General features: G+C 41.8%; 1 protein-coding gene across 6 annotated transcripts in view; it reads left to right on the forward strand.

Annotated features, from left to right (window-relative positions):
• Positions 1–27993, forward strand: part of BEND7 (BEN domain containing 7) — an 84109-nt gene that overhangs the window by 22774 nt on the left and 33342 nt on the right. For all 6 annotated transcript variants that reach the window (XM_040248516.1, XM_040248512.1, XM_040248515.1 and 3 more), the window contains 4 exons: positions 6523–6822; positions 9874–9996; positions 13557–13822; positions 25142–25367. In XM_040248516.1, the coding sequence (XP_040104450.1) occupies positions 6523–6822; positions 9874–9996; positions 13557–13822; positions 25142–25367 (915 nt within the window). The remainder of the gene's footprint in view (positions 1–6522; positions 6823–9873; positions 9997–13556; positions 13823–25141; positions 25368–27993) is intronic.

A 27993-nucleotide genomic window follows, 5' to 3' on the forward strand; every position in this document is an offset into this window, starting at 1 on the left:
GGGGCTGTACTCTGTGGCTTTTGGAGTCTTAGTTCTACAACTGGGGATCGAACCCTGAGCCCACAGCAGTGAAAGCCCCGAGTCGTAACCACTGGGCCGCCAGGAAGTTCCCTTAAAAGGCCTTTTCCAAAAAGGATGTTGACAGTGGTATGCAGCCATCACCACTGTTTCCAGAACTTCTGCAACATCCCAGACAGGAGGCATCCTTAATGCCACTCCTTTGGCATATCTTCTCAGAGGTTCCTCCTCTATTTCTAGAACTGGAGGGGTCAGCTCTTTAGACCGTAATGTTGCCCAGCCTCCTGCCTAGGAGCTACAGTTTGAGGCCACTTTTTCCTATGGATAATGAACAGTGTTCATGATAACCTGTCAGGTGTTTGGAGTCACTCAGTAGCTATTTGTCTCTCAGAGAAACGACCTAACTTCTTTAACCTTTCTTTGAACCTTTCATCTTTTTTGTTGACTTTTGCATGATCTCAAGTTTCTCGACAGCCTCTTTAAAAGAGTGCAGAACTGGACGTGATGGGAAGTCCCTGGCGGCTGTGGTTAGAACTCTGTGCTTTCGCTGCCATGGCCCGTGTTCAGTCCCTGGTCGGGGAACTAAGATACCCCAAGTTGTGTGGTTCAGCCAAAAACAAACAAAAAGGCTGGACATGATACCACAGTAAGTGCCAAAGGATACTGGAGGTAGTGGTGACTGTCCCTCAGTACTCTCAGTGTCTGTCAGCCCTTCTGTAGACGCGAGTTAGGGAGTAGCACCCTGGGGATGGACTGGACGGTGGTCGGGGCGTGCAAGGAGCTAGAGATGACACAGTTGTGACCACGGTGACTGCTGCCTGCCCCGGGAACTCACTTGGCCAGCGGGGACACACATGAGCTCATAGCTTTTAATGTTGGAATGAGGGTGCTGAGCTCTCTACGTGTTAGATTAACAGGAAACCTAGCATCTCCATATAAGATGTCCTGCCACCCCTGAGTTGTTTGTGAGCCCAGGGGGTTGTCTCAGTCCAAAGGGGCCAGGTACCACTGGGAGCAACAGTAGCTACTGCTGCCGCCAGTATTCCCACTTCATCACCATCAGCTTCTTGTACATTCCCAACTGCCTGCCAACTATATCAATTTCCTTTGTCAGAACTAGCCTCAGGGTGGTGGTCCAGTGGCTAAGAATCCGTGCTCCCAGTACAGGGGGCCTGGGTTCGATCCCTTGTCAGGGGACTAGATCCCACATGCCACAACTAAAGATCCTACATGCTACAGCTAAGACTCGACACAGCCAAATAAATAATAAAATAATTTTTAAAAACTAGCCTCATTGTATTCCCACTCCCCTGCAACCTTCTAATTCTCTGACCAATGTTAGATAGCATCCATTCAGTCACCCCAGCTAGAAACCTCAGATTTATCTTTCACTGATTCTCCTTCACATCCTCACCCGCATCCCCACATCCAGTGAATCAGCAAGTCTATTTGGTGAACCTTCTTCAGTGTCTCCCTCTCCATTCCCATCCCCCTATCTTGGCCCAGACTGTCACGGCCATTCACAAAGCTTTAGCAATAACCTTCTAGCTGGTTTCCTCTCCCCATGCTACTTTCACCATAGTTTTGCCAGATTTGTTTTTCTAAGGGAAAGATCTGATTGTTTACCATCCTTATGTTAAAGAGAGAGTGAATTTGAAATTACCAGAGCAGGGACTTCCCTGGTGGTCCAGTAGCTAAGACGCCATGCTCCCAATGCTGGGGGCCCAGGTTCAATCCCTGGTCAGGGAACTAGATCCCATATACCTCAACCAAGAGTTCACATGCCATAACTAAAGATCCTGCCTGCCACTGCTAAGATTTGGTACAGCCAGATAAATAAAAATATTGAAATAAATAACCCAGAGCAATAACCCAATATCTCCAGTGCAAAATTATTCTTCCTTAACCTGGCACCTTAATGGGATGACCTCACTGTATGTGTTGCCTTCATCACCTGCCACTTTTCTTTATGAATCTTGAACTCCCGGCACACAGACCGCTGTTCAGGAAGAAGAGGGGGAAGTGGTACAGCTGTGGCATCTACCCAGACAGTGAGCTTCTGCCTGCAAGAGTGATGCTCAGGGGCCACCCTCCCCAGCCCCAAGGGAATGGGAGCTGAATAACTTGATTCCTCTTATTCCAAACTTTATGCCTCTAATTCAGTAAAGTATTCTTCTTACTGTATTTCTGGTACTTTTTCACTCCATCCTATTAATATTGGGTTGGCCAAAAGATTCATTTGGACTTTTCTCTGTACATGGTTTGTTTATAATCTTAGTATCACATTTAATTCTTTTTTTCTTTTTAAAATTAATTTTAAAAATATAAATATATTTATTTTAATTGGAGGCTAACTACTTTACAATATTGTATTGGTTTTGCCATAGATCAACATGAATCTGCCACGGGTGTACACGTGTTCCCCATCCTGAACCCCCCTCCCACCTCCCTTCCCATACCATCCCTCTGGGTCATCCCAGTTCACCAGCCCCGAGCATCCTGTATCATTTAATTCTACTAGACTTTATTCTGGTTGTGATACAACATTTCTTTCGTTTATGTAAGGAAGGTGTATGAAATGACCGTTACAGCTCAACACTAGTTAATTTTCGATGCAAAGATATGGTGACTATTTTGAGTCTTTGTGAAAAGAAGGTATATAGAAATGGATATATAATGTTAAGGTACATCATCTCACTCTGTCTTTGAGCATGACTGCCTTTTTTCTTTCATTAGCCCAAACCATGAATAATCGTGTTCTGTGTAATATGTTTTTCTCTCCTGACCAAGTCATGCTGTATGATGACTTCTGTGTTGCAAGGCTCTCTGTTCTGTATGATGCAGATTATTTACGTAAAGGAAAGTGATCTATGTAAAGGAAAGTGAGTCTTGAAATTTAGCAAAGGGTAAAATCCAACCTGTAATCTTTTGTCAGTCTTGTCCAAGGAGTCCAGTTACTAAACATACAAACCATTTTTCATTTAAGATTGTTTTACTATAGTGCAGCCACATACCATGGATCCATGTTTGTAAGATTCCTTTCGTTTTTTCTAAAAAGATCCAGCCCTTTGTGGTTAAACATGAAAAAAGGCATGGTTAGGTTTGGAAAGTGAACAGGTTTCCTTATGGAATTGTTGCTTCTTGTTGTTGTTGGTTTTTTTTAAATTTTTTGCCCATATTGCACAGCCTGTGGGATCTTAGTTCCCTGACCAGGAATTGAAACATTCTTGGCAGTCAAAGTGCGGAGTCCTAACCACTGGGCAACCAGGGAATTCCCTGGAATCATGCTTCTTTAGAGCTTCTTTTTCCTGGCATTTGTACATGGAGAGGACATCAACTTATTAGAACAGGAAAGACAAAGAGGTAAACTAGTGCTTCAAATCTCAATATCTTAATTTATCCCACTTTTTTTTTTTTTTTGAGTCAGAGAACTTGGCTTCACTGTAGCAATCAGAATAAGCCCACTCTTTCTGAGAAGGACATATGTGACTTTTAGAGCTGTTTAGTGCCCTGTGAACATCTTGGTAATAGGAAAAACCTACATCCCTTCCTCGACTGCTCCCCCTGGGTTATGCCAAGCATGGTCTGGTTCAGAATTCGTTTTTACGGTTCAGGAAGCTGAAGCCTAAAAATAGCAGGTGGCTCGTCTCATATCAAGTAGCAAGTCAGTACAGTTGGGAAGTGAGTCCAGGTCTGGGGAGCCCCAGCCCCGGCCTATCCCCTGACCCACCCCCCAGCATCCATGGTCCAAGCCTGCAAGCTTCACCCTCTCCATCCCAGTGTGTGCAGGCTGCTCAGCTTTCTCTGTCGTCCCCACTTTTAGTCTTCAGATCTCCCTCCTATCCTCTGCCGCATCCCTCCTGAATATGTGAGGACTCAATTCCCCTCTCTCTGCAGAGTGCATCATCCCCACCCCACCCCACCCCCCACCCCCTGCCCCGTGTGTGTGTGAGAGAAACAGAGACAGAGCTCAAGAGAGAGAGATTTGGTCCCAGGGCCTCCTCCCCAGGTGATGTGGTCAGGGCTGCTCCTGACTTCTCTGGCTAAAGGAAGGACAGCTCATGCCGCTGCCCTCTGGGGACGCCCAGCCTGTCACCTCTAAGAGGCTGCCCTGCAACCAGCCCGTTTCCAGCCTTCCCCGCATCTCTCAGCTTTCCTTGACTCCAGCAATTCTTACACTTAGCTGTTTTCTGTCCTTTCAGCTGTCCCACAGTTGGATAGACTGTGAGCTCTCTTCTCAGAAAGTCAGCCAGCTCTGCTACCTGCCTTCACAGCCCCCTGTTTTTCTTCCTCCTCAGTCCCAGGTCCTAATCTGTTGTCATGGTTTGCCTCTTGTTTTGATTTTGTAAGAAATGTTTCTAAGTGTCAGCCCACAGCCAGGATCTCCCTCTTTCTTCCACAATCCTGGTTGTCCCCCTGAAAGTATCAGGTGTGCAGAATTCACACTGTACTCTTAGTCTTGTAAGTTTCAGAGCTGTAGGTTCTGGGACTGTGAAACTAAGCTCATGACAAAGCAACTTTGATCTTAGAAAGTTCCAAGATCCTCGTGACCTTTTTTCCCTCCTTCTGAAGACAGCACTTTATCATAGGATTCAGTCACTGGAGCAGAAGTGGAACCTTTGAAAAGAGAGTGGCCCTTTGGCTGTGATGCGTCAGGGTTCATGTGGGGAGTAAGCTGGCACTGATCCAGGCCCCAGGCAGCGTGCCCACCTCTGCCTGGCTTGGCTGGTGTGGTTCTTGCCAGGGCCCTGGGAGGGAGGGGAGTGGCAGCCACCAGCCAGTGTCAACCGAGATCAGCAGGCTACAGCCTGGATGCGTGTGTGACGTCCCTGGTCCAGAATAAAAGCCCTGCAGGAAAGAAGCTTCTTCCTGCCCAAACTATGCTGTTAGTCACGCCGGGAAAGGGCGGGTTTGAATGCTGAAAGTAACAGCAGCCACACTGGCTTATAGATTTATCTCTCAGAATTCCTCTGGGACCTCTTCCAGACACACCCTGTTCCCCAGATATCCTGAGAAAGTTGTAAATGCTGGCTCCGCATTTCTTCAGTTGTGCTCGGTCATTCGTTCTCATAAAAATCTGGCACATGATTTATTGTTTCTGTATTGTCATTTTCACAGGTGTTTGAAATGAAAAGAGTTTTATGACAAAGTAAAATATTTCTCCTCTCAAGCATATGCCAACACAGAGCAGTATTGTAAATTTGGAAATCTGTATTAATTCTGCGTTTGTTCATGTTAGATATTAAAGACAATTAATACTTTTGTTACCATTTTAAAAATTGAAGATACTGACTTCACAGCATAAAAATAGAAAAGTTTCCTTACATTCAGTTTTGTTACTGTTGTTTTTTGCTGAGTCGTGTCAGACTCTTTGTGACCCCGCGGACTTTTTCAGGCAAGAATAATGGAGTGGGTTGCCATTTCCTTCTCCATTACATTCAGTAATGTATTTGTGTATTAATAAGCTAAATATCTAACTAGACAATGCAAAATACCTACATTCATTGTGCAGTTACCAGTGTGACAGAGAAATCTGGCTAATAGGATGCTGAGGGTATAACAACATAATTATATTAAATGTACTCAGGACTTCCCTGGTGGTCCAGTAGTTAAGATTCTGAGTTCCCAATGTAGGGTGCATGGGTTTGATCCCTGGTCAGGAACTAAGATCCCACATGCTACACAGACACAGCCAAAAATTAAAAATAAATAAGTAAATGTGCTAGATTTTATTTGTAGGAGCTGTTTTCCGTAATAGATGCTTTCTGCGGGGCTTTTCCTTTCTTCATAGTTGAAATTTCAAGCATTTAGTAGAGTGACTGTATGAGTGTGTACCATGGCATTAGACTTTTATTTTAAAACCCAGATTAGAGAAAAAAAAAAAGAAAAGACTACTTCCCTTAACCTTTGTAAAGTTACTGGCTGATGACAAGTTAAGAAGATAGTATGTTTGCAGTGGGCTTCCTTTGTGGCTCAGCAGTACAGAACCTAGCTGCCAGTGCAGGAGATAAGGGTTCAACCTTGTGTTGGGAAGATCCCCTGGAGATGGGAATGGGAACCCACTCCAGTATTCTTGCCTGGAGAATCCCATGGACAGAGGAGCCTGGTGGGCTACAGTCCATGAGGTCACAAAGAGGTGGACACGACTGAGAGGCTGAGCAAGCATGCACACATGTGTGCAATAGCCCTTAATAGGTCTAGATCTAATAGCTCCTTTAATGATATTATTTATAGAAAGTATTTCATATCTGTATAATTTCAGAGTCCCCTTTAAGTAATATTTATTAAGCACCTTCGGTGCAATACAGACACCTTGGTTCAAAAAAAAAAAAATCCTCTGAGGAAAGAAGATTCTTAAAAGAGAAGCTTGCATCTGGAGTCAGTAATCCTCCCTCGATTCCAAAGAAGGAAGGGGAGGGTGTCTCGTTTGGGTTTTTTTTCTGGTAGTGGATTATTTTTTCTTTCACTAATTTACAGTGCTATCTCTGGCCCTGTTTCCATTAGGAGATGAAAGCATGGAAATTAAAAAACAAATTACAGGAATGAGAAGATTACTGAATGACAGCGCTGGGAGGATATATCAGCGTGTGGGCAAGGAGGGGGAGAAACTTAAAGAGGAACCCCAGGATTTGGATGCGATCTGGCCTCAGCGTTTGAACTCTGCAGAGGCCCCCCCGAGCCTCCACCCGTCTTCCCGGGGTGCGTGGAACGAGCTGCCACCCCAGAGTGGGCAGTTCTCAGGGCAGTATGGCACCCGCTCCAGAACCTTCCAGAGCCAGCCCCACACCGCTGGGAGCTCCAATGGTATGGCCGTCATCAGATGCTCACAGTCGTCCCAATATGTTTTCTGCCTATAAACATTCAGTATGTTCTTCGAGTTCTATATAGTAAACCCTCCTTTAATCACATACCTTAATTGAGTTATTTTAAAAGACAGGGAAGACATAAAGGAAAAAGAGTATAAAAAAATCTAGACTTGAGATGCAGGAAAAACTGGGGGTTCTCTATTAGAAGGGATAGTTTCTTGATAGACACTTTACCTCTTTAAGAAGTCAAAGCCATCACTGGCTGAGATACGGATATTATTGTCACAAACAACTGAACATTAGGGCAGAAAGAGCTCTACTGTGTCATTAAAAGAAGCTTCCTGGTCACATGGTGCATTATTAACACATCCCCTTGCTAAGTCCTGGACTTTCTTCATTACAGGACAAGTCACTTAAAGGGAGGACTGATGACCCCGCCAGTCAAGTGACACCTTGATTTTAACCTCCCCTTCAAGCTCCTGAACCAAATGATCCATATTTTATAACTTGCTTCATTCAGGTTGACAGTTATTCCTTTAAAGTAAAATTTCCTTAATTTAAATTCCTAATGGGTTTTTTAAAATTAATTGCAGTCTAGTTGACTCAGTGTTGTGTTAGTTCCAGGTGTACAGCAAAGGGAATCAGCAATACACTCAAATATATCCCCTCTTTCTTAGATTCTTTTCCCATGTAGGTCACCACAGAATATTGAGTAGAGTTCCCTGTGCTATCCAGTAGGTTCTTATTAGTTATCTATTTTAAATTCCTAATTGTTAAGGGGAAAAAACCTCAAATGGCAATTTTTTTTCCCCCAAAGCATAAGGAAAAACTTGATTTCTCCATTCATGTTAATTTTCCCTCCAGTAACACTGACTGTTTTTCATGTTATAAATTACATATAGATGTGCAGATCTGTAGTTTTAACAAAGGGAATGAGAAGAAAGGAAGAACCCATTTCTAGTTTCTTTAAAAAAAAGTTAAGGATTTTCCCCCCGTTCATCATCCTTCAAGAAAAAGACAACTATTGTGATTTTATTTTATTTTTTAAACACAGTTTGTGATAACCAGTTCAAAGGTATAAAAAGCCATTACTAGCCACTGCTGAAGAGAGAGGGAGGGACCCCAAGAGATGTATGGGTGTCTTCTGTCTCTCTTAATATTACATAAGCCAATATCAGATTCTCATGCTGGCGTGCTTCCAGGTTAGAAAGAGATGGCTCTTTAAAGAGTCCTTAAAAATAAAAAGGTAGTTCTCTTTAAAATTAGAAAATGATTTATAACAAGCTGGAAAGGATTGGTTTTGTCTTCTAAATGATATAGACTTGGAATAATGACTAGGAATATTCACAAAGTCCTCCTAACTCTACTGCCATGGGAGAAATGACTAGAGAAATAAAATGGCCTCAGGTATCTATGAAGCTAATAAGCGCCCCCATCAGGAAGTACTGGGTGAATAGTGTTCTATTTTCCAGGCCCCAACAAGGATAGTAGATTTACTTTGAAAAATATTAGTAATGGTCAGAATTACAAACCTAAATTCCCCCATATTTGTTTTAAAATACTTCTGTGTTAATGGCGTATTGTCGATTGGAATACATTTGGTATCTCATTGGAGTTTTAATTTAATCATTTGTAGTTTTAAAGTTGTAACATCTCATTTTGCTACAACTCTGAATGTAAATAATTGTGCTGCTCCACACATTTAATATTCCATGGTTTTTCTGTGGTGAAACTTTCAATAATTAATATTCACAAGAATGCATATTGCAGGTTTTGCTGTGGTGAAAGTTTCAATAATTAATATTTGCAAAGAATGCATATTGCAGGATGTAAATTACATTTAATATATAGTAAAGAATGTAGCTGGACCAAAACTGTAGAACTTCCCTCTTCCACCTATGAAAAAACCCAAGTGAGAGCCGTCTGTTATCCTGATCGCCTTTAAGGGAACTTGGATATTGAGGCCAAGGGTACTGTACTGAAAGCATGCTTTTCCAAATGTCCTATTTTATTCCAGCAATAACAGGAAGATATTTGTTTACATGTAAGGAAAACAGAGTAGGACAATTGTATGACATATTAAACAGTGAAAAGGGCTTCCCTGATAGCTCAGCTGGTAAAGAATCCGCCAGCAATGCAGGAGACCCCGGTTTGATTCCTGGGCCGGGAAGATCCACTGGAAAAGGGATAGGCTACCCACTTCAGTATTCTTGAGCTTCCCTTGTGGCTCAGCTGGTAAAGAATCCGCTTGCAATGCAGGAGACCTGGGTTCGATTCCTGGGTTGGGAAGACCCCCTGGAGAAGGGAAAGGCTACCCACTCCAGTATTCTGGCCTAGAGAATTCCATGGACTGTATAGTTCATGGGGTCGCAAAGAGTTGGACACAACTGAGCGACTTTCACTTTCAAACAGTGAAAACGAGACTAAAATGAAACTGAAGAACCGGGAATGGATGATGTAGAAGGGCACTCTTTTATGAAGCTGGAGAAGAGCCAACACACCAGCAGCCTCTGACCCCTTAAGTTCACATGGACCCTCCCAGACCCTGCTGCCCCCGCTTCCCCCTACCCAGACATACCACACCCAGCACAAAAGCAATGTGTTGACAGTTCTTAATTTTTGGAATCATATGGTTAATACTAAAACTATCTTTTAAATAGTTAGATACATTTAACTCTTAGTATAAACTCTTAGGACATGTGCAGCTACCCAGTTTGTTTGGTTTTAGATAAAGGCTGTTCACTAGATAAAGAGCTAGTTTTTTGTGCAAAATAGCACAAGTGCGTTCTTGGTAAATGTTTTCTGTATCATTATCTGAGGTGAACTGGGGTGACAGTGGTGGTGGGGTGCTGTGACAGCAAACTGTGTGTGTCCGTTCACACAGGCTCCGCCACCCCATGACACGCCACACGCCTGGCAGTAGAGAAACGTGGACAGCTAGCTCAAGTCAGAGCCCAGCAGGCTGTGAAAATCACCGGCACCTTTTTTATTTTCCTCCTTATAATCTTGCTGTTGCTTGGCGGCCGTCATTCTCTCTTTTCGTGCTCAGGAGAACTTCCAGTGGTGACTTCCTCAGCTGGACCCAACTGCTGCACTTGTAACTGCCAGTCGACGTTGCAGGCCATCCTCCAAGAGCTCAAGACCATGCGGAAACTGATGCAGATTCAGGCAGGTACGCAGATCCGGCCCCAGAGGGAGGGTCTTCAGTGGGTATGTTCATTATGCTTTGATTACGCCGTGCCTCCCACCTTGCTGTCTCACCAGCAAGGTTTCCTTTACATATATATATATATAAAATTTATTTTTTAAAATGTTCATGGAAGTATAGTTGATGGGGTACTTCTTCAAGCATCCATTTTTCTCTGCTTTTTCCAGAACCCACCTTCCTGTTAGCCAGTCTCACAAATGCTTTCTGGCTGATACTGCTCAGTCCTTCTGTACATGTGCTTCGGGTACTTCACAAATGTCAGCTAATTAAACTTTGAAACGATTACACCCGAAGGTGGGCAGAGCCCTTTGGCTCATCTCCCTAATGTAAATTGACAAGGAGGTTGATGATGGGGAAGGAGGTGAGAATGGCTCATCTTCCCTCCTAAGGGGCTCGGTCTGAGGGGCTGTGTGCATCTTACAACCCTCGCTTCTGCACAAGCCCACCCTGCCTCCCACACTGGGCTCCCTGTGACAGGTGAGGAGCCAAGCAGCTCTGTACATGCAGAGGAGCCCTTAGGAAGCCTGAGCTCTGCTGGTAAAGATTCCAGAGTATCAGCTGACACTCAGGCTCTGCTTGTGGCTTTTCTCCCTAACATTAAGCTCAGAGAGGCTCAGAGACACCTCCGGTTCTGTCTTTTTACTTACACGATGCTTTTGTTGTTGTTGTTGTTCTCGCTCCTGTTAGACACGTTGAGGAACAGAAGAGCAGTGAACTTGCATTTTAGGGTCAGAGTCCCAGTCTCCCCTGTCTTGGCTTGGGTGACTTCTCTGAACCTCAGATTTCTCATCTGTAACTAGAGTATTAATATCTAACTCACAGGGTTGTTTCGAAAATAGAAGAGATAGTAAATGCAACTCCCATTAGGGAGAACTCGGTAAAGCATGATCTGAGCCTCAGCTATTTTGTGAGCATTGTTATGAAGACCTGGAGCATTTCTTAGAAGTCTGGAAGTCTAGGTCCTTATTACAGTGGCTGTGATTTCTAGTCTCCAAAATTAGGAGAGAAAAAGCTTTTTTTGTCATAGGGGAGCCTCACGTGCTACAGTCCATGGGGTCCCAAACGGTCAGACACAACTTAGCGACTGAACAACAGCAACAGAAAATAATAAATCATTTCATTAAGCCTTCCTTCATCAGGGAAAACTGCTCCTTAAGCTGGAAAGTGGCCCAGTCATATATAACTAACTTCCCCCCTTTCCACTGTAAAGGTATTCAGACAGCTCAGAAATCGTCCTTGGTGCCGTTTAGTTAATTCTAGTAAAATTTTAATATTCAGTGATGTGGTTTGATACTTAAAAAACTTAAACATATCAGTCACCCAAGATCACGTGCAAGTAAAATGAGCAAAAGGTTTTCTGAGAAGCAACATCTAATTTTATGCACTGGATTTAGTCTTATCCCAAGGGAAAAAATAAAAGCATTTTGGTCAGGCCAGTAAGCATTTAACTCACCTTGTTCCACAAGGATAATCTTATTAACCCAGCAGAGGCTAACATCTCCTAAATAAGGAGCTCAGAAAGAAAGGTTACTTCATTCTGTACAGATTTCTTTCCTCAGAGGAAGAATTTGTTAGCACTTAAGAAAATATGCGTATGAAATGGTAATGATTTATTTTGTTACTTAAGCTCCTTACTCCCAAAATGGCAAACTACAAATTGCAACCATTTAAATCCTTGACTGAAGCCTTTTGAGAATCTATTAAGTAAATGCCACTGTGTCTCCCTGTTTCCTTTTATGAACTTTGCAGATTAGGGCAGTAAACGACCCCAGAGCTGTCAGGGATCCCAAAGGATAAACTGAATAAATTAGTCTCCTTTAATTTTCTTAAACTGAAGAATCTGTGTTGAGTGAGTAGATTGACTTTAAGGTTTATTACCTATAAAATGTAGATTTACCTTCTACTTAGAAAGTTTCACTTTTACTTCAGGGAGAAGGCAAGGAATAAGATCAAGTGATAAGATCTGATTCGAAAGAACACAGCTCTGTCCAGACTTGCAGAAAGAGAAGAAAACCTCAGACCCTGTGTTCTTTAAACTCAAAACATTTTCACTTTTAATTTTGGAAAGTGAGGCTTGGTGAGGCTGGAGTCCTAGGTCATTGATAACTGCTTCGGTTGTCTAACTTTCCAAATGGAGACCTAGCCTCAGCTGAAAATTCAGATCTAACAGAAAAAAGTTCCAGTCCGGCTTATATATTGGGGATCACTGGAGGAGCTTTAAAAAATCCCAGTACCCAGGCATCTCCCTGGGAAATTCCAGTCCCAATTAGTCTGGATTGAGGCTGAGGCACTGGCTTTCTTTCTTTTTTTAAGGTGTATCCAATGAGACTAATGTGTAGCTGAGGTTGAGAACCAGTGAGCTAGACTGCTTACTGCATGAGTGATTAAAAAAACTTTTCAGTGCTCGTTTGCAGTGCAAGTAGTGTTTCTAATACTTATTTATAAATTTCTGTCCAGCTGAGAGATGCAGATATCAAGTTCAGAGTACAAATATTCCCCATTTACAACCTGATAAGAAATGATCCATATGTGCATGTCAAGATCTTTAGGTTTTCATCTGGCTTATTTTTAGAGCTGTATTTCTGTGAAAAAAGCAGCTGTGGTCATAGTTTTAAAAACCATATTAACACATGAAGATTTAAGTAATAATGCCATATTTCCCTACTAAACTTTAAATCAGAGTATTTTTAAATGGTTAACAAACACTACATCTTGAAGGGCACCTCTGAGAACTGTAATTACCATCCTTGATTCCCTTAAGTATATATTCAACATCAGCACTCAGCTCTCAATCAGCGCTTCTCATCTTTGGAACTCAGACCATTCCTGGACCTTACTGATTTGTTCTTGTACTGAACTATATTTTTCCTATTTTTCAGCTACATAAAACTGGATTATGGAGAAACAGCCTGGTCAGAACACAGTAGCATAGTGTGTGGAGATGGCTGATGTGTGGACAGTATTGGTTTGTGAGGCAGGAGTAACTGGACCTGAAATTGACCAGCAGACCTAGCCCACGTGCTTACTGGTCATTCTCAAGTGATGCTTTTGATCAGACTTGCCCAAATGAGCATCGTTACCGACTTTTGTTGATTTCGGCACCTGTAGGTTGCTGGCTACCAATCAGTTTAATCTCAAGTGGAGTATTCCCGAGATTGGCTTTCCAAAAAACATAGATGTCTACACCTCAATTTAAGTTCAGGGGTTCTTGGTTATACAAAAATGTCATGTGATGCATAAAATCATGCTTCAGTGTTTTCCTATAGCTCATCATCCTTTCCTCCTCTCGATCACCCACCAGGTAATCAATTAGCCACCAGGATTTGGAGGAGAGTTTTCTCTTGAGTTTTTTCTGCCTGTAGACCTTTTGAGGCAGCATTTGGTCACGCTCAGGTTCAGCGTGAGGTTGATCTTGATGTGCCTCATCCTCCAGTGAACCCATTTCAGCCTCAGTTGATGGAGCAAGAATATTCTCCTAGGTTAGACACACATGCCTGTACCATATTTTTGTTTGTTGTTCACAGTTGGAACCCAAAACAGACAACAACCCCCAATTTCCCTTATCTGCTCCCAGCGAACTGCCGTCTCGCGCAAGAGAAATAAAAAGAAAAAAGTGCCCCCAAAGACTGTGGAACCTCTCACTGTGAAACAGAAGCCCAGTGCATTGGAAGCTGAGAAGAAGGCTGCAGGGGCCCCAGAGAATTCCAGTCTCCCCGTGGCTGAGCACCCCTCCCCTGGGGAGAGCCACATTCTAGGATTCGGCATCGTGCTCGAATCACCAGCCTCCGATGTAAGTTGATGTTTTCTAACTGCTCATGCTAATATGTAACTTTCAGACACTGTGCCATATTTATACACTTTGCCCTTCACTAGTTCTGCCCAAGAAAACCAGAGAAACTTGCAGAATACACATGGGAAAGAGGAAAGGAGAACTCTTAATGCTCTCCTTGCCCAGAATTTTCTCTTCTGAAAATCTTAGGCCTTATTTACCTCAGCATGTTTCCATTCTCTCCGAAAGGAGAGGGGTGATGGAGTAAATATTCTGTTCACTAATTTCGTTAACATTTGTAATTTCGAAGCGGCCGTTTTCAATTTCCTCAGCATAGAAAGCTAAAAGAATGTAATTAAATCCTTTGTAGATGGACGTAAATGAGCAGAACCCTACAGATAAGGTCACACCTTTCTAGAAACACAAACTAATAATAAAAAAAGAGCAGTGCTCACACTAATTCTATTTTATAGATGCAAGGATGCAAGCCACACTGCTAATTAGGTTGCAGTGCCATGCCATTGAGTCTGTGTAATGATAGGTTAACAGTCTGCAAAGGTTTTTCTATTTCAATATGATAGCTCAAAGGTCATCACAGCCCAAGATACTGGATGACATCTAAGACAACCGTCTGACTTACCATTTTAGAGTCACATGGCCATAAACGAACTTAGCGACGTGTTCTGTCGGCCACGGTGAACTCGCCTTAGTGTCTGAGTACGCTGATGCTGTGAACCCCAACTTGTTGGGAGAGTTCCTAAAATAAACCAGAGCGAGTGGGCTATTATTACCAGATGGCATAGGATGAGAACCCTGCTGAGAACTCCCACAGGCCTGTATAGGATGCAAGTGTGGTCCTACTCTTCAACTTTAAATAAGAAATACATTGCTATTTTAAAACAGCATTTCTTTCACATTGGAGAAAGACAGGCTGCTAGCTTGGGTCTTTAATAAAGGGAGGCAACGAAAATGATCGTCTCTGACTTTATTAGACTAGAAAATCACTTGAACTTTTATCCCCTCCTTGATGAGAAGAATTCATGTTTGTTTTTTATCCACGAACACATGCACGATTGTTAAGAAGTCCTTCCAGACTAAAAACTTAGCCTTAGAAAGTCATTAATGGTGACAGCCTTCCACCCTGGACTAGCTGGTTCATTTCATCCTATCCGGTTGTTATTGTAGCTGAGGCCCTAGGTTCAAAACCCGTGTCAATCACACATTTGGAAGCAGAGGCAGATGATACCCCAGCACAAAGTACATTCAGCCTGAAGCAGCTTTCACAATACTTTTATATTTTTCTTGAATTATTTAGAGCCTTCTTTCCTGTGATAGGCATTAGTGTATCAGGAGCAATCACTGGAGTTGTGAAAACCATCTTCTAAATGAGTCAATCTCATGCTAATCACTGAACTTCCTCCTTTTTAAAATTTTTAAGCTCTAAACATACTTCAGAGATAAATTGAGAAAGATCTGATAAAGGCTATATGTACATTAGTGAAATAGAACTTTCCTTTACCAATGTCAGAATGCCAAAAAAAAATTTGCTTTTTATTCATGAGTTTTGCTAACAAGAACTATTAAATTTAATAAAGTACATTCAGAATTGTTCATGAAGATTCAGGGGCTGACTATCTTTGATAGAAGAATAACATGCTTCTTAAAAAAAAAACCCAAAACTGTATATAGATGTTATCTTTATGTTATCCAACTGCTTGGCCCTTTGAGTCATCTGTTGAATGGAAACTAACTGCCCTTAGAGAACCACACAGTGAGTCCCATCACTGGAAACTGTCCTCAGAGAGTCTTGCTGGCATGGATGAGGCTGGCCCCTTAGGTGGTGGGTCCATCAGTGCTGAAGGTGTCTAAATTTAGATGCCCTTCTCATCTTTTATTATTCCTTAGCCATGAACCTTTTACACTTTTGTGGAAGTCCAGAGGAGAAAATAGAAAATAGATAATAATCTTATAGGAATTGTTCTATAAAACTGATTGGAGAAAAAGTAATAAAGCAGGATTATATGTAAGTAGATGGGCATTATGTATCTGAAGACAGGCTCTGAAAATACCCAGTGCTGGGAAGATTAGGTCCAGGATTGTAGGAGTGGGCATGTGGGCCGGTATGTCTGGAGCAGCCTGTGGCTGTGCTGGTAGCACATGATCACGTGAACATGGGCTCAGCAGTGTATCAGACAGTGAAAGCCCTGACATGTTATCCGAGGCCCTTGGCTTTTTTATCTTGTGGGCACTAGGGAGCCACTGCAGGTTTCAAGTAGAGGAATAGTCATATATCCATGTTTAGACTGGAATCTGGAAGCGCCTTGTGGATGACTGATCAACACAGAGAAGAGACCAGAGACCAGGAGACATAATTCCAGGCAGCCAGGCAAGAGATGGGTAGAGTCCAGCCGTGAGCAGTGAAGGAACAGAGAAGTGAGAGGCGCCCAGGAGGTACCTCCCACAGGGGACCTGGTGCCTTGGGAGAAGCAAGCCCCACATGTCTATCCTAGAAAATGAGGTTAGTCAGTACTGACTTCCTTAACTGAGACAGGGAAGGCAGGAGCAGGCCTTCATTTCTGGATGGGAAGTTACTGGAGGTTGAGTATCTTCAAAAAGTCCAGTAGATGTTTGAAGCCCAGGAAAAATATTAGAGCTGGAAGCAATGAAAAAAAGGACAAATAAAACCTGTGCCTTTATTGCTTTAAAAAAAATTTTTTTTTTAATCAGAATTTTTAAAAAATCATTTATTTATTTATTTTTGGCCACACCTTGCAGAGTGTGGGATCTTAGTTCCCTGACCAGGAATGGAACCCATGCCCCATGCAGTGGAAGAGCAGAGTCTTAACCACTGAACTGCCAGGGATGCTCCTTTATTGCTTTTTAAATGTGAAAAAAAAAAAAAATTACCATAAATTGTTTAAAGTTCACAATGTATGAAGTTACCTTTTTTATGCTGTGGCTTTTAGCATTGCCCAAATACAATTTGTGTGTCTGGGCACAAGCAGGAACATGAGGGGCTGTGGATCATTGCAAGGGGACCACCGAGCCCCTGACACCTGACGGGCAGCCCTGCTCTGTGCGGAAAAGCAGGGCATCCTAGTCAGTACTACCGCAGTAAAGAACCTCAAGCATGCAGGGAACCCTGCCCCAGTGCCTGGCCCAGAAAAGGTGCTCAGTAAACAGCCACGCATCGCAGCTGCGTTAAGCACAATGTACGAGATCACCTTATAGAACTTTGCTTCTAGGACTTGGCTTTAATTAGAACCCTCCCCTCAGTTTAATGTGATTTTCCCTCCTTCCCCCTTGGCTTCTCAAGGGCAGGGATTAAATTAAAAACTAATAACAATAATAGTAGTTGTAGTTGTGTTTGTGTGCTATCCTTTGCCAAGTAATTTTTCAAATTTCATCCTTACTCTTTGAGGTATTATTATTATCCTCAATTTATAGATAAGGAAGGACTTCCCCGATGGTCCAGTGGCTAAGACTCCATGCTCCCAATGCCAGGGGCCTAGGTTCTATCCCTCGTCAGGGAACAAGATCCCACATGCCCACAACTAAGACCTGGCACAGCCAAATAAATACATTTTTTTCTTTAATTGATAGATGAAAAGACTGTGGCATAAAGGGTTAAGTAGCCTGCTCGAGCCCATGCAGTCAGAGGTGGAGTTGGCTCTCAGACCAGGGCTGAGTGCACCCTGTCCACCGGTGCTCGACTCGGTGCCTGCACTAGCCCAGCTCTGGTGTGTGACCACCGCTCACTGTTCATGAGGTGATGGCAACACAAAGGAGAAGAGAAAGGTTAGACTGTGGCTTTGTATGCTGGCTGGTTGGTTGGTTTGGGTTATTTACTTATTTGGTCATACCCTACAGTTTGCAGGATCCTAATTCCCCAACCAGAGATTGAACCCGTGCCCCCTGCAGAGGAAGCTCAGAGTCCTGACCACTGGGCTGCCAGGGAAGTCCCCGTGTATGCTGTTTACTTGGACGTTTCTGGGGGAGACCTTCCTGGTCAAGGGTATAGCTCTGAAATGTCCAGGATGTCTAGTCAGCATGCCCAGGCTAGAAGCCCTGTGTGTAACCCTGACAAAGGTACCCACCCTCACCTCCCTCAGTTTTCCCTGAGTAAAATGGGAGTAACAGTAGTGCTGACCTCACAGTGTGGGCCAGCTGGAAGAATTAAATGACATTATCTATATAAAGCACTTAGAATAGTACCTGGTACCTTTTTAAGCACTCAGTAAATACTGGTTCCTTTTTAAACCTTAGCAGTCCTAGCTAAGTACCTTCATAGGGATAAATATAACTTTGTTAAGTAAACTTACAAGTATATACACTTGAGCAAATACACATGAACTAATCGTATTTTTAAAAAAAGAGTGGCCAGAAATGGTTCTCTCTGGGGGCAAGATTACTTGACCCATTTTAAGTTAGCACATCAAATAAAACTGAAATCTGAACTGCACAGAAGCAAAAGCAGAAACCCCAAACCAAATTTCAGATTTAAATACAATATTTAGTTCTTTCTTTAGGAGTTCCCAACCCAGTACTCTATCAGGACTCAGAGAAGACAGGTGTAAATGTTTGACAGTTTTCTCTACCTAGTTGGATATGTTGATTTTTTTTTTTTTTCAGGGTAGATACACATGGCTTAGGTTTACTTCCTTGTTGCTTCCTGTTTGGCTTATTGATTGGCCTTGATGAAACACTAAGATCAGTTTTTTAATATATTTTAAATATTTTTAAAAACATAGAAAATGTTTTTCTATTTTCTGTAGTTACTGCGAATATTTTCCAGTAATCCCAGATTACACAAAAGTTATCAGAAGATGAATCTACATATCCATCAATTTAGGATAATTTTGTTAATGTGTGCCATTCTTAAATAATTTAGAATGCATTGGTGCTTTCAACATAAATAGCTACGGAATTCAGAATCTGTTTTCTTAATTTCTTCATAGCCCAGTAAGTAAAGTAACCCACTGGGAACTGGTAAAGCATATCCACCAAGCGAGCAATTTTTTAATTTATTCATTGACACGTTGAAGTTTAAGGCAATGTATGCTTGAGAGTTAAAGTTCTAGTGCAGACTGCCTGGGTTCGCAGCCCTGCTTCACCACTTATTAGCTGGATAATCTTAACAAGTTACCTAATCTCTCTAAACCTTAGTTTTTACATCTGCAAATTGGTGATCATGAAAGTGACTGCTTCATAGGATGATGAGAATTGAATTAGGAAACCCATGTAAGGCAGGATGGACATGCTAATTATTGCACCATTGTCAAGGGCTACTGAAATGAATGAAATAGTCCTCACTCTTTCAAGGACCATATGAGGAAAACACATAAGCAGTAATCACAGTGTAATAGGATGTAAGCAGAGATGTCCTCTGCCCGGGGTGTTAAGGACAGGCTCTCCAAGGTAGCCATTTTCTCCAAAGAGCAGTTTCCATGGAGTTGTGATGGGAGAAATTAGACCACAGTGGTTGAAATCTTATGAAACATTTTGGCTCAAATAGCATGAGCATAAATCAAGCCCAGGTCCACAGAGTCATTAATTTACCACCTGAGAAAGGAAGGCACTGAAATATCTCATTCTGCAGATGTGTGGTGTCAATTTCAAACTGTACTGCCTTTCCCTTATTTTTTTTTAAGTTAATTAATTTAGTTAGTTAGCCACACCTTGCAGCTTGCAGGATCATAGTTTCCCAACCAGGGATTGAACCCTGGGTCGAACCCTGGGTCCTGGGCAGGGAAAGCGCCAAGTGGGTCCTAACCACTGGACCGCCAGTGAGTGCCCCCCTCTGTTTTCTTTTCTCACTTTAAATTCTACCAATATTTTGTTGAATAAAAATCAATCAAGGATTGGCTCTTTAATGACTTCCTGGTGATTATCACCCTATTCAACATTCAGTGTATACTAGTCTAAGAGATTATGTACACTTTTTGATACAGCTTCTGCCTGAGCATTTTTTACTCATTACAGAACGTCCTTTTTACACAATGGGTCCACCCACTTTGCCCCATCAAAGCAGTGGTTCAGGGCTGTGCCACATCCGCAGGTCACACTGTTTTGGGCTGTGACAGCTGAGCCAATAAAATCAGGTCTGCCTTTCAATCCAGTGGGTTCTTGAGTCTACCCAGCTCACTGGCCATGATCTTGGCATGGCTTAATAAATAGTGACAGTAACACTTGCTAAATCTACCTGGAGCAGACCTGAGTTAGAGGGAACATTTTCAGTATTTCTCAAAGAGAGGCAGATCACACTCGCGAGCAAAACAAAATCAGTTATGAAAGGGTTTTGTGGGTGTTTTTCTTTAATTTCATAAACTAAAGCTTATTTTCCTAGAAGTACATCTAGTGCACTGCTAAATAAACTTAAATGAGAATAAAGGATCATTGTATATAATAATGTTATGAACAGAATTACTGAATTCACTGTTCTTATAAGTTTTGTTATACGTTTTCAGTTCAAAAGCAGTTAGTCTTACTTGAAAGACTCCTTAACTTTTCATCCATAGTTTTCTCATAGGTTTCAATCTTGAGCCAGTCTGAAACTTGACTAGGTAGCAAGTCAAGTTTACAAACTATTGTGTATGATTAATTAATTTGAGATTGAAAATCTGGGACTAATGCCCAATATGAATATTCCTGTACTTCTGTTTACTTTAACCTGATGACTATATGTCACTTTTTACATGTCTTCCTATAATTTGCAGCCAACAATGCTTTACATAATATAGCCAATATCAGAAATATTACCTGTGTGATTAATTTGTATGATCTCAAAATTGTTTTATGTATTTTTCTTTAGATTATACAGGGGAGTCATATACTCAGAAAGACTTAGGGGGGAAATGTTTTTTCTTTTTTGGCCACACCTTGCGTCATATGGGCTCTTAGTTCCCCAACCAGGGATCGACCCCAGGCCCCTGTAGTAGAAACGCAGACTCTCAACCACTGGACCACCTGGAAAGTCCCTGGGGAAATCTGTTAATTTACCAGGTGTTATGGGATCCCTCAACAAAACTAGATCTTGACCCCACCTACTTCTAATCAAAGGGGAACCACAGTTGAAATGCAACTGTGAAGAGAAACAAGATAGTTAGTCTGCAGGCCTGGGGCCAGGAACATTTTTAAGCATCGTCATGACTACATGCAGTTTTTGCCTCCCAAACTTCACTGGGTATAAGATACAATACCATTGGATAGGAAAATTCAACATTTGATACATTACTGTGCTAAGTGGTTGAGGTACTGAAAATAGGCAGGCCATCCATGCGAATCCAAATTTATAGTGGGCATTCAGACTCCTGACTCTTAAAAAGATGACTCCAAGAGCTGTAAATCCTGTCCCATACTTTGAATGTCATCATTTAAAAATCATATTACTTCAGTAATCAATAGAATCTGTAAATCAGTGTATTAGCTGTCTGTCCTCGCTGGAATATCAGACAGTAATTCTGTCAAAGGAAGTCTAGCTTTTAAAATGATATTCATTTGGAATAGTGTGGTTTCTATCACAGCCATCATCAGTAAGCAGAGGGGTCTCACTTAGACTAGACAGTAAACAAAAAGAAGAGATTCAAGCATACAATTACAGAGTTTTAACCTGTTTTTAAATGTAAGTACAAAGCTGTGGATCACTACCAGGGCCACTGTGATTATGTTTATAAAATGGAGGCAATAAAAAGGTTTCATTGTAAAACGTTGAGATTAATCAACCATCAAATTCTTCGTGCCTTAGGAAGTAAGGCTCTCCACTCCTCTTCTTTTTTTTTAAGGAATTGGTTTGTAGTTTTGTGACACCTTAGTGCTCACTGACAACCAGCTAAGAAATCTGCTTGAAAGAAAAAACTTGAGGAGCAGGGAGGGCCAGAGACCAGTCACCTTGGCCTCTGCTGCTGCCCCTGGCTGTTGCCTCTGCTAATAAAACTGAGTCCTTTGTAAAGGAGGCATAACTGGGCGAATTCGTGTTCCTTGATCTGGAGGGAAGTCTTCAAAATAACAGCAAATGTCTGGCAGTAGAAAGCAGAGCACAAAGTATTGACAGCTTGTGCATCGGGATAGCATCTCAGAAATCAGAACAGTGCTCTGATCCCATAGGGAGTCTCAGCTCCACAGAAACCTCCAGATGCTTTAGTTTTAGGAGTCGGAGCAGATGCCCCAAACAGCAACTGCATCTCTCCGAAATCCTAAAACCTCCAAGGTCCTAATAAAATGCTATCCTGCCCCTTCTACCCACATGCCTTCTCCCCTCACCAGCCAACTCTGCCTAATGGTCCTTACCCCTCTTGCAGCATTGGTCATTCTCCATTCTGTATGATTGGGGTTTATGTACACGTTTCACCTAGTGAGCCCGACCTTAAACTCCTTCCACATGGAGGATGCCAAGTAAACATTGATTGAGTCAGGGCCGTGTTCTCTCGGTAGCTTGTTCCCCCAGCCAGCTCAGGCCCTGCTAGGAGAAAGCTGGCGGGCTGGACTGGGGCACAGCCGACGTCCACAGCCACTTCCTTTATGTGAGGATAAAAGACCTCAAAATCAATACTAGTCATTTTGAATGAATTCTTCCATAGTGTTTTGTTCATCCTGAGAAAAATCTATCAGGCGCTAGCCGGGTGTTTGGCACTCTGAATGCGAAAGACAGTACACATTCTGATGAGAAACAAACTCCCAACTAAACAAATGCATCATGAAAAGTGCCAGAAATGTAGTTCATAGAAAACACTGTGCCTGTGAAGAAAGGAGTGGCCAGTCTTGCCTGGTGGGCTAGTCTAGGTCAGTCTCTCAAACCAGGTTCAAGTCCTACACGATGAATCCAAGGGGAGGTACTAGGAGTCTCAGAGGTCAGGTGGCTGCTCTAAACCCCTGCTTGGTGGTTATCAGAGCCCAGCAGACATACATGAATGAGAAACCATGGTTCATCTTTCCCTTTTCTCTCTTGCAAATTTAAGAGCTTCTGTACCACCCCCCTAAAGCCCCGGATCTTCAAATAGCTGTGAGTTGCTATTCCTATAAAGTAGACAGGGATTCTTTAAATGGTTTTCAAATGATATAGGAGCATTCAGCCAAAATCTGGTCAGTTCATTTAGCATAAAAAGTCTAAATTAGGCAACCATAGGATGTGCAAAATAAAATTGTGACTATGGATACAACTTTATCTTAGATTTTGATGTAGAATTCCTTCAATCCTAACATTTCTACATTGAGTCATTCAACAAATGTGCCTTGAGTTGCCTGTGTGTACAGCTTCTGTCCCAGGAATTGGGAGCCCAGACCCTGGCTCCCGTCAGCTTCCTCTGCAGACCATCACCAGCACTGAAGGGCAAAAAGTCAGGGACCCACCCAGCAACACTGTTTTTAGAGTGATATTCACTGCACATTCAGAGACCAAAAGCCAAGTGGGAGAGCAAGGCAGAGAAGTGAGATGATTTTCTGGAAAATCCAGTTGAGAATTCCACTTTGGAGCAGGAGCAGGGCCCTAGATGGTCCCCACACAGTCTGAGTCATTTAAGCCTTTCCCCAAGCCTAGGTGGCAACCAGCGGTACAGAATCCGCCTGCCAGTGCAGGGGGTGCAGGAGGCTGGAGTTGGTCCCTGGGTCAGGAAGATGCCCTGGAGTGGGAAATGGGAACCCACTCTAGTATTCTTGCTTAGAAAATTCCATGGATAGGTACAGTCCGTGGGGTCACAAAGGGTTGGACACGACTGAGTTGACTGACCCATGAGCCCTGAACCTTTGCTCTGACCACAGGGCATAGTGCACATAGCTATGCATTTTGAGAAGCAATAGGACAAACAATAATTCCTATTCTCCAGGAGAAAAACAAGACCCAAATCCTCACATATCTCATATGACTTAGAAAATCTAAAATGGCATCAGGTTAGCCAAGTTTGCAATAAGATATCTAAGAATTAGCTTTTATGGTATATCTTAAGTGAGATTTCCTGCTGACTTTTTTCAAAGGAATGTTTACCAACTGCATTTCTTCACCCTAAAGTTACTATTTTAAAGTCATCATGTTCTAATCAGTAGTAAATGACTTAGTAGTTTATGTAATGACTAATTAACTTTTATCCATTTAACAAGAATTTATTTAGTGCCTACTGTGTTCCAGGCCCCGGAGACATAAAGCCTGAGTTCTAGGCATCAGGAAGGGCCACAATTTAATCAATAATTATAATATAGTATAATAAATACAATCAGATAAATATGAACGTCCTTGATAGTCCAGTGGCTAAGACTCCACACTCCCAATTCAGGGGGCCCAGGTTCGATCACTGGTGAGGGAACTAGATCCCACATGCCGCATCTAAAAAAATGACTGTGAATACTGCAGTGAAGATTGAAGATCCTGAGTGCCACAGCTAAGACCTGGCGCAGCCAAATAAATGAATGAATAAATAAATTTTTTCCCTCAAGCCTCCTTGGGAAAGAAGGAGCTAAGAAAAGCTTTGAAAAGGAAATGGTATGAGCAGGTTGAAAGATGAAAGGATGGGTTGTAAACATCCATGGCATATACACAGAGAATGCATTATCAGTGTCTGAGCTTATATGGTAGAGTTCAGGTTGAAAGGCCCCTTATCAGTCCCCTGACCCAGTATCCCCCAGCCAGGAAATCCCCAGCAGGGAAGCACTGGTACTAGTACACTGGTCTCTCAATGGTGCTCTGGAATAGAGCTTCAGATTTCCCTCCCCAAAGTAGGGGTCAGGGCACCTGCTCAGGATTTTTGTTTATTTTATATATTAGTTGACATAAGTTTTCTTTGGGCGGGGGGAATAACAGTTTCACAGCTAAAAACCACTGGGCTGGTACAAAGAGCATGAGGCCTTTGGGGTAGCCCCATGTCCATAGGCAAATGAGATCAAGTTATTTAATGCAGGAGAAAGTGATCTGTAAACTGTAATGCAATTGAATACCTCTAAATTATTTTTTTAAGTTATTTTTGTTATGATCTCTTTAGGCCTGAGTTCCTTCCTTTACAAAATGAAGACGTTTCACCCAGAAGTCTCAAGTCCCCTGGGTAGCTCTAGACTTAAATGCTTTGGAAATTATCCAGCTTTCTCTTAACTCTTTCTGAGGACAAGAATGCTTTTTCAGTATACTCCTTTGCACTGTTTTTGACAAGACTTAATACTGGAATTAGAGCATCTTGTTGGTGAATTACAGCTAGTCACTGGGTTTGTAAATCACAAACACTGGCACACAAAGCTGAGGCTGTGTGGTTTTCACGATATATGGCCATTGCAAGAGCTGGTGATGTTTTTTTGTTGCACATATGCCCAACATTGGTAACTTCAAATCTTGCTTTTAATGACATTTTTATGTTCTTTTGGTAGCCAGAAGTGCAACTTGCTGAAGGCTTCGATGTGTTTATGCCTAAATCTCAGCTGGACTCTATATTGTCAAACTACACTCGCTCAGGAAGCCTTCTGTTTAGAAAACTGGTGTGTGCATTTTTTGATGACAAGACTTTGGCTAACTCCTTACCCAATGGGAAGAGGAAAAGAGGACTCAATGACAACCGGAAAGGACTAGACCAAAATATTGTGGGTGCAATAAAAGGTTGGTCTGCCTCATTTCATTTTAACGGGGTCTTTGTTAAGCTTTGCCTTCATTCCATAAAGATGCAGCTGAAACTGTAGTCAGTGAACTAGAGATGAACTTAACTTGCCGTTGGACATCTGCCCACAGGCATGGCTTTTGGGTATGAGCTCCTTAACCCTCAGCCCCAAATACCACTAGAACTTGCTGTTTCAAGGTGATGTTAACCTCTTAAAATCAGAATTTAAAAGCCAGTCTGATCTGCTACAGAACCAAAATGAAGTCGTTCCTTAATTAACTTTGAAAATGAAAGTACGTTTTCCTCTCAGTCATTTCACACTAAGAACTTCCTCAACATAGAATTTCTACTTAGATTTTTAGTTGTCAGAAGGAATACTGCTGTGATGCTCTTTTGAAAGAAGGTAAAACAGTTCTCTCCAAAGTTGAGAAGTTGCTTTACCAGGTCACTGCTTCTAAAGACACCCTAAGTGGAAGTGAACCCACTGTGAAGCCAGACCCTACTCTGTTCCCTGGGGTTTTGTGATGGGAGTCATGCCAGTTACATGTAGACAAGACCCTGTGTCTCCCCATTCAGACCTCTGAAGCTGTGTCTGAATCTCACTGCATTAGTATAGCCAGGTGCATGCATACGTGGATCTTCATTTAATTCCAGTTCCACATCTTGGATGTATTTTTTAATTTAATTTTTCCTATTCCTTAATTTTAACATGTCTTTATTTAGGATTCTGATAAAGGTAATTTTAGGTAATAGAAGTATTTCAGTGTGACTTTCAGGAAGAATGTCAATGAGTTGGAAAATATAAAACACAGCCACCATGAACATGAAATTTGGGTCAAGCCTTAGTCCCTCTAGCATCACTGACTGGAATGTTCCTTCCTGGCTGTTGACTGGGACTGGCACCCAGAAAGCACCCCCAGCCCTCTACCTCTTGGTCCCTGCAAAATGAGTCAATGAACATAATAGCACTTAGAATATACTTGGAAATCCACGACTGACTTTTGAAAATAATACAATTTTTAAATGGAGCTAGCAAGTACCAGGCAGCCTTTGTTCATGGCCAGAAGCACATGAGCCTTCATTAGCAGAAAATTTCTTATTCTCCAACAGAGTTTTTTCACTTAAAGTGACAGTTGAGTTGTAGTAAATAAGCTACAGAGATATCACAATCGGTGCCACTTCTGAAAAGAATGATTCAGCCTGAAGCGACACTGAAAACAAGATTACAGAATTTGAAAAATAGTCAGTGATGTAACTAGGGCTTGCTGAAGTGAAGAAGGGTCCCATTTGGATTTAATATGGCTGGGGCTTGTGGAAACATGAAGGTCAAGGCTGATGATGCTTTTCATGCTGAAGCTCTTAAACATGCTGCAATGTAGCCAAGAATTGTTTTAATTTTCTTTTTTTTCCCAGGGCAGTATATTAACAGTATGAAAGTGTTTGGAAATTAGGGAATCATAAAAGACCACGTTTCATTTTAATGACAGTAGAAGAGTTACTCTAATCATAGATGATAATGAAATATATCATTACATATATCAAACCGATACGGGTTTTATTCTACCATTTTCCATTTAGACTGGACATGATACCATAGCCTGAGAAAGTATATTACAATCAGAAGTAGAAAACACGCCTTAATCTTCTTCACATCTCTCCTCTTTAGCTAGAAATAAAAATGGCAACGAGCCCTCTTCAAACCCTAGTTCATCGTAGAGCAGATTATTCAAACCAAAGAACTTTAATTTTCCATACTCTTTTTTTGTTGAATTAAACCTGGCATTAAAAATTCTTTTAGGACAACAGACAAACACAATAACTTTAAGACAGACGGAAATCCACCCAGAAGGCACCAACAGCCTAAGTCAACAGATACCACATATTCACTTGTTTGCTTCCAGTGTTGATTCATAGAAACATTTTTATTTTGATTTCTTTTCCTTCTTACAAAAATAACACATGCTTGTTAAAAAAAAAGAAATCCAAACCATGAAAAGACACAGAAAGCTGAAAGGCTTCCATCATCCTGCTCTACAGAGTGTCTATGTGCATTCCTGTAATCTTCATTCAAACTATGAATGAGGTGTCAGCTTTGTCTCTCTAACGAGAACATTCTGTTCATACTATCAGCCAGCATTTTTACCTGATTTTTCTGACAATTTCTTACAAGTACCTTGAGGACAAGCTTTGTCATCCTGTTTTATTTTTATTACCTGTTGCACCTCACTGAGAGCTCTACCCCCAGTCGGGTTTCCATAAATACATGCGGGGTGAATGGACCTAAGTTTTGTTTCTCATGCTGACTTTGCCTTAATCTATTGACATAGTGGGCCTAGTACTAAGCATCCATCCTCAGGGCTTCTCACACCTAATTTGGAACAGCTGACATCAGTTGTTGCGATAAATTGTTACTTGTTAATAAAGTGCCAATGAAACCAGAAATATGGAAACAAAAATTGAATGTAAATTTGAATACACTTCTCTTAATGCCCTAATGTTCTTCTTTTTATGTCATACTTTGACTCACTAAAAATTTATTGACGTACATACTACAATATAAAGTGATTTTTGGAAGTAGTTATTAACTGAAGTTCTTTTTTTGTTTTGTCTTGTTTTGGTTATCACTGT

This window comes from Oryx dammah, unplaced genomic scaffold, assembly GCF_014754425.2.
Source record: "Oryx dammah isolate SB20612 unplaced genomic scaffold, SCBI_Odam_1.1 HiC_scaffold_10, whole genome shotgun sequence".
Taxonomy (NCBI): Eukaryota; Metazoa; Chordata; class Mammalia; order Artiodactyla; family Bovidae; genus Oryx; species Oryx dammah.